Source organism: Nematolebias whitei, chromosome 1 (genome assembly GCF_014905685.2).
Source record: "Nematolebias whitei isolate Nwh7 chromosome 1, NemWhi1, whole genome shotgun sequence".
Taxonomy (NCBI): domain Eukaryota; kingdom Metazoa; phylum Chordata; class Actinopteri; order Cyprinodontiformes; family Rivulidae; genus Nematolebias; species Nematolebias whitei.
In genome coordinates this window covers 35,443,129-35,450,388 of record NC_056498.1, presented here as the reverse complement: position 1 = coordinate 35,450,388, position 7,260 = coordinate 35,443,129, and the positions used below count along the sequence as shown (strand labels likewise).

Below are 7,260 nucleotides of genomic sequence, written 5' to 3'. Positions count from 1 at the left end.
ATATGGTTCAGGAGTTGTTTCTATGCTCCAGGAGTAGTTTCTATGGTTCAGGAGTTGTTTCTTTGGTCCAGGGGTTGTTTCTATAGACCAGGAATAATTTATATGGTTTGGGAGTTGCTTCTATGGTCCAGGGGTTATTTCTATGCTTCAGGAGTTGTTTCTATGCTTCAGGGGTTGTTTCTATGGTCCAGGAGTTGTTTTTATTGTCCAAGAGTAGTTTCTCTGGCACAGGGATGATTTATGTTTCAGAAGTTGTTTCTATGGTCCAGGAGTTGTTTTTATGGCCCATGAGTAGTTTCTATGGTCCAGGATATTTTCTATAGCAAAGTAATAATTTATGTGGTGCAGGATTTGTTTATATGCTCCAGGAGTAGTTTCCATGTACCCAGAGTTGTTTCTATGGTCCAGGCGTAGTTTATATAGTCCAGGAGTTGTTTCTATGGTCCAGGTACAGTATTTATGGTCCAGGATATTTTCTATGGCACGGGAGTAGTTTATGTGGTCCAAGAGTTGTTTTTATGGTCCAGAAGTCATTTCTATGGCCCATGAGTAGTTTCTATAGTTCAAGAGTTGTTTCTATGGTCCAGGGTTGTTTGTATATATATTCCAGGGGTTGTTTTTATGTTCCAGGAGTTATTTCTATGGCCCATGAGAAGCTTATATGGACCAGGAGATGTTTCTATGGTCCAGGAGTATTTTCTATTGTCCAGGTGTAGATTTTATGGCCCAGGAGTTTTTTTTTTTTTATGATCCAGAGGTGTTTTCTATGGTCTGGGAGTAGTTGCTTTGGTCCAGGAGTTGTTTATATGGTCCAGGTGAAGTTTTCATGGGTAGCAAACTTATAGAGTAGAAGAGCGAGTAAAGACAGCAGCATAGTGAGGAGATGGAGTCAGTTTGTCCTCCAGCTGTCTATGAATATAGCAGCAAAACTAAGGGATAGTTCAAGAAAACCAAGCCAACTCAAACTATAGGATTTATCAAAAAGGAAATAGAGTATCATCCTCACAGACAAGAGAGGGGCCTGATAACTTTAAGCTCTGCCTCCCATTGTACACTTCGAACTCTAGGGACCACAAGTTAACCTACAGTCTGAGAGCCATATGCACTGTTAGGAAAATAAGTAAAAATAAGAGCTTAATTATAAGATGGTACTTGGTTGTTGAGCACTTTGCATTAGAAGTAAGAAGCTCAGAGAAGCCATCAGAAGTTGTTGCACACGTCTGAATCTAAAGTTAGATCCAGAAAAAGAACTGCTATAGGAACCTGATCGCATGGTCTCTTGACAGTATGACTAGATGAAAACACATTGTTTTGTATTTGAGGGAAAAAAATTTCTTGTATCATTTTTAGAAGAACATTAATAAGTGTTTTCTCCCAATGTAACCTGTGGAAAAGTTAATTCTAAAAATTAGCTTCAAACATTAACGAGTGTCCTCGAAACACTTGTACTTGTCTCACAGATGTGCTCACACGGTGATTAAGATCTGATCTCATCTCACCAGCAGAAAAACTGCTCCCACGGTGTATGGAACAGTCGTTGATCATCTCCTCGCCTGTCTTTCTTTCTTCTTCTTTTTTTTCTGTTTACTTGAGATTTCAGTTCGTGTATTCTGCGTTGAGTCTTAACCGAGTGTTTCCAACTGAAAACGTATCAGAAGTGGCTGAGCTGTGTGGGAAACGTTGGTCAGGACCCAAGGGTTGGACTTTATGGGATTTTAAGTGTCCAAAGGTCAACCTGAGCTTTAGACATCAGCCTTTTAATATCTGCAAGCACATATATCCTAGTTTGGGTCTTGAATGCAGTCTAACTGGTGTTCAAGGTTAAACAATAGGATTTATTTATTTATTTTTTAGATCTCATGAAAGCCACGAAGCAGAATCTCACATTTTGAATCGATCGCTCTGTATTCCCCGTATTCCCGTTCTTAAGAGCATGAATTTTTGTTTATGCATGAACCTTGACAAACTCCGTCTTCTTCCTTCTTTACAGGAAGATCATTGAGGTGAAAATCATTGACGACGAAGAGTACGAGAAGAATAAGACGTTCACCGTCGAGCTGGGAGAGCCCGTTCTGTTGGAGATCGGACAGAAACATGGTAGGCACGTCTGTCTGCGTTGTCGTTTCGTTTCTGTGACTTAAAAATGAAAAGTTTTGAGAGGGAGGTTTCAGATAAAGCTGAGCTGAGCTCCATCAAAGCAGTTCCAGCGTCAGACCAGGTCCGTACATTAAATGTTTTTTTGTCTGTGTTCGATCCTCCCTCCGGTTTAATCTGTGGAGGATCACAGAGGAGTCAGACATTTATGGTGCTTGTCTAATTATTTCTACAAACAGATGTCCTAACATCCGCTCTCTAGTTCATGAATGCAGTTGGAAACATTTACTGTTCGTGAACACTCTCTGAAGCACCGATCAGCATTTTCACCATCTGACTGTCAGTCATGAACAGGCCTGTCATGATAAACAATAAATCAATTAATCGCATGATTAATGAAAATTATCAACCTTATTTTCATTTATTGGCTTTATCGTTTCTTCGTGTCTCTCTCTTTCTACTGAAGACAGGGATCAACTCCGGTGCTCTTCACTGACCACTCCCTTTCTCTTTAAAATCTGTTTTAACTGTCCAAAATCGCGTTTTTGGATCGTTCAAAGCAGCTAAGCTGAGAAGCTAAGCAAACAGGCCGACCTTGAGGGGGGAAAAAACTCAGTTTTGTCAAAGCTCCAATGCGCCTTCCTCCCATTGTTCTTAAAGAAACACGCTGCTAGCTCCCTCACTATCCATCCTTCGGTTCTAACAATTTTATACTGCCATCCGGTGCTCGAAAAAAGGTACTACATGCAAAACAAATTAAACATTTCTTCTTAAATTTGACAATTTGTCAAATTTCAAACAATATTATCATTTATCGCAATAATTTCTGAGACGATTAATCGCCCGGTAAAATTTGGTATCGTGACAGGCCTAGTCATGAATGGAGCAGACTGTTTCGAGCAGGACATAACTACATCATACTGTGATATTGAAACACCAGAAAATGTTTATAAACTCCATCCATCCATTAACTTTACCCTTTCGGGTCACGGGGGTCACAGGTACCCATGTCCAGAAAACAACAATGGTGAATTTTCACAACCAGATGATGATATTTAAACAAACAGCAGTAGGATGAGACAATGAGCTCATGTCTTACTGGTAGTTTGTGTTCAAGTTGAAGATCTAACTTCCACCTCCCTCAAACTGACCAAAGGGGTCCCACAAGGATCGGTTCTAGGCCCATTTATCCATCAATTATCTTCCAGTTGTTATGGAGTCAGGTTGCGGGGCAGCAGTTCGAGCAGGGAGACCCAGACATCTCTTTCCACGCCAACTTCTTCCAGGTCTTCTGGGGACCACAGTCTCATATCTCGTGTCCTGGGACCTTCCTTGGTCTCTCCTCCCAGATGGACTTGTTTGTAAGGTGTAGGAAGATTTTCTGGTGGGCATCCTTGCCTGAACCACCTCAGCTGGTTCCTTTCAATGTGGAGGAGCAGCGACTCTACTGGAGTCTCTCGTGGATAACCAAACTTCTCACCCTGTGGAGAAAACTCATTTTGACTGCCTAAAGGGCTTTCAGTCAGCTCCCTCTTCACCACAACGGACCAGCACACACTACACAATATTTCAGAAGCTGCACCGATCTGTTTGTCGACTTCACGCTCCACTCTTCCCTCACTTGTGAACAAAAGCCTGAGATACCTCAACTCCATCAAGTAGTTTCTCCCTCACCCTCCTGGAGGATGTAGATCTACAGCCCTGATGATGTCAGACCTGAAGAGGCATCAGCCCTCAGTGGGTTTCAGCCCAGGAAATATAATAGTGTGAACGCTTATGCAGCATTCACACTATTGTGATCCATTTTTCTTCTGTACATTTTTCAGAATCTTTCTCGTCCTGCAGTTTAAGTTTTTTCAACAAATCATAAATCAAAATGTTCAGCTCTTTCAGGACAATCCTGCTATGACTTTTGGTATTGGTGCAACTTTAGCTTTTTGAAATATTTAGCCTTTTCTGCCATTTTTTCCTCACAGGAAATTAAATGAGCTCATTTTACAACTTTCAGATCTTTAGATCTGTTTACAACCTTTTACTGCTCCTTTCATGTTCTGTTCTAGTTCCGTTTCTTTTTGCAAATTTAAACTTTTTTTTCTCAACTATTTTCAGCTAATTTAAGCTGTTTTGGTGTTCATTTCAGCTTCTTTCTGCTAACTGTAACATTTTTGTGCTTCTTCTAACTTATTTCTGCTAATTTCAGCTTGTTATGCTCCTTTCAGCTTGTTTCTGCAAGTTTCAACTTTTTCTACTATATCAGCTACTATTTAGCTGTATTTATGCTAAATAGTAGCTAAATAAGTCTTTTTTAGCTAATTCCACATTTTTTGCACTCATTCCAACTTTTTTCAGCCTAATTCAGCAATAATGTGCTCTCTCCACTTCATTCTTGTAGTTTAGCTTCTTACTGCCTTTTTTAAGCAAAATTTCAGCTGTTTTGTTGCTAATTTAAGCTTTTTTCAGATAATGTCTACTTTTTTGTGCCAATTTCTGCTTCGTTCAGCCTTATTGTGCAAACTTGTGTTCTTTCTGCCTTCTTCTGCTAATTTAAGCTTGTTCTGCCTGTTCAGCTTGCTTTTTAGAAAAATTTTAGCTAATTTCAGCTGTTTTCAGATAAATTCTAGTTTTACTTGGTAATTCTCAACTTTCAGCCTAATTAACTTCTTTCTGCTAATTTCAGCTTATTATGCTCCTTTCAGCTTTTTCAAGTAATTCCACATTTTTTAACTCCATCCATCCATCCATCCATCCATCCATCCATCCATCCATTATCTTTTACCCACTTCTTCCATTTTGGGTCAGGTGCCCATGTCCAGCAATCACTGTGCGAGGGGCGAGGTACACCGTGGACGGGTCATTTTTTAACTAATTTCAGCTTTTTCACCTTCCTTCTCATAGGTTAAGCTTCTTTCTGCTGTTTCAGCTACTTTTTAGATGTTTTTTTTCCTTCTAATTTTAGCTTTTCATTTCTGCTTATTTAAATCTAATTCAGTAAATATGTGTTCTTTCTGCTTTCTTCTGCTAATTTAGGCTTGTTCTTTAATTTCAGCTACATTTCAGCTCTTTTTCAGCAAGTTCTTCTGCAATAAGCATTCACACTACATTTTCGCTGGAAATACAGTTTCTCTAGTTACTTTTAGAACACCGTCAAAGAGCAAGCAGAACATTTAAAAGTTCTCCGTGACACACTTTAGTAACACACGTTCTGCTTTTCAGCTACGTCTGACACCAGTTCAACGAACGATTGTGAGACACAGATTTTATGGGAGAACAAGGGAATTAATAGTTCAAGTAGCGAGCTGATAGAAAGGTCAGAACTCAGGAGTTGTAAAAAATGTGTTTTCGTTTTTGTTATTTCAAACTGTTTGACAGCTTGGATTCTTCGTGTTACAGCGAATCATAAACCTCGTTCTTTCACAGCAGACCGCATGCTTCTCAGTGATGATTCACACCGCTGCGGCTAAACTAACGAAGACGAAAAAGAGTGAATAAAACATGATCTGATTCAGCCGGTGAATAAAAGCCGTCAGATCACAAGGTTATTTGACAAAACTACATACAATTAAAACCCAACCAACTGTTCAGTTAACGTTCCGGTGTGTAGAACTGGGAAAATATCGACTTCACAGCAAGTTTTTTTGTGTCTAAAAATAAAAAAATTCCTTGACGGAACGCAGACTTTCATGCCAGAGTTTTAAATTAAATTAACTTATGTTGAAAAATTATAGGAACGGTAACTCCAAGTATTGAGAAACGTTCCATCTCGTCACGGTTGTCATTGAGTTGTGAATGAGTCTCAGCTACTACCACTTCAGGTTTTGACTCGGTCTCTGTACATCTGTAAGAGTTTTGGACATGCTTGTGTTTTCACAGGTCAGATGGCTGTGACGGCCATGTTGAATCGAATCGGCTGCGAAAGTTAATCAGTTGTAGAAGTCTATTCGAGTTTTTCCCCTGAATGTTTTATAAGAATCCATCCAGTAGTTCAAGAAATATTTTGCTAACAGAAAAACAGGGCTGAATCAAACAGTTAATGCTGAGGTTTTAGAGAAAGGTCTCATGTGATTGCGAATGGCTCTCAGCTTCTACGACACCAAATTTTATCAGTTATTTCGAAGTGTTAATCATAAATTATTACTGAGACCTCATTTTGATCAAACAGAATGATTTAGTGTTAAACTTACACTCATAGTCTGAAAGAAAAAAAAATTCTAATTTCAATGACGTAATTGTTTTGACGCCTGCTAATGACAGGATGCTCTGTCCGTTTGTTGCCGCAGGCGACTCCAACGAGAACAAGCCGCTGGTGGGAGCAGAGGAGGAGGAGGTGGCCAAGATGGGCTGTCCCAGTCTGGGTGAACACACACAGCTCGAGGTGATCATAGAGGAGTCCTACGAGTTTAAGGTAAGTGTGTTTGACACTTCAATGTGTTTGGTTTAAAAGTCATCTATAAATAACAGCTTCCTTAAAGTGGAACATCGTTACTGAAGACACTTTCGTGAGACAATCATAAAGTAGGCTTCTGTGGAAATGTTATGAACAATTAATATTGTTCATAATAATATATCATTAACTGCATACTGTTTAATTTATATATGTTTCCATTACGTAAAGTTATTAAACAGATTGGGATAAATTTTCATTGTTATGCTGATGATACACAGTTATATTTGACCATGAAACCTGATTAAGCTAATCAGCTACTTCGACTACAAGCGTGTCTTAAAGACATAAAAACATGGATGACCTTTAATTTTCTGCTTTTAAATTCAGACAAGACTCAGGTTTTGGTTTTTGGACCTGAGCATCTTAGGAATAAACTTTGCAGTCGTTCACTTCCTCTGGATGGCATTAATTTGGCCTCCAGTTCTAATGTAAAAAACCTTGGAGTTTTTGATCAAGACACGTCTTTTAACCCCTACATTGAAAAAACAAACAAAACCAAAACAGCTTTCTTCCACCTGCATAATATAACTAAAGTTAGAAGCATCTTGTCCAAAAATGATGCAGAAAAATTGGTCCATTGATTTATCACGTCTAGGCTGGAGTTTTGCAATGGTTTAGCCTGGATGAAGATCAGAAACTAGATTGATTATCCATTAGCTTAACCTAGATGAAAATTAGGCTCTGTTTGGCTAGCTATTAGCTTAGCCTAGATGAAGATTAGG

At 39.1% G+C, this 7,260-nt stretch overlaps 1 protein-coding gene across 1 annotated transcript in view; it reads left to right on the top strand.

Moving 5' to 3' along the window:
- The window catches only part of slc8a4b (solute carrier family 8 member 4b), a 71,337-nt gene that overhangs the window by 56,254 nt on the left and 7,823 nt on the right, over positions 1–7,260 (top strand). Inside the window, exons 11-12 of the mRNA XM_037676654.1 lie at positions 1,991–2,097; positions 6,372–6,496. Coding sequence (XP_037532582.1) covers positions 1,991–2,097; positions 6,372–6,496 — 232 coding nt within the window. The remainder of the gene's footprint in view (positions 1–1,990; positions 2,098–6,371; positions 6,497–7,260) is intronic.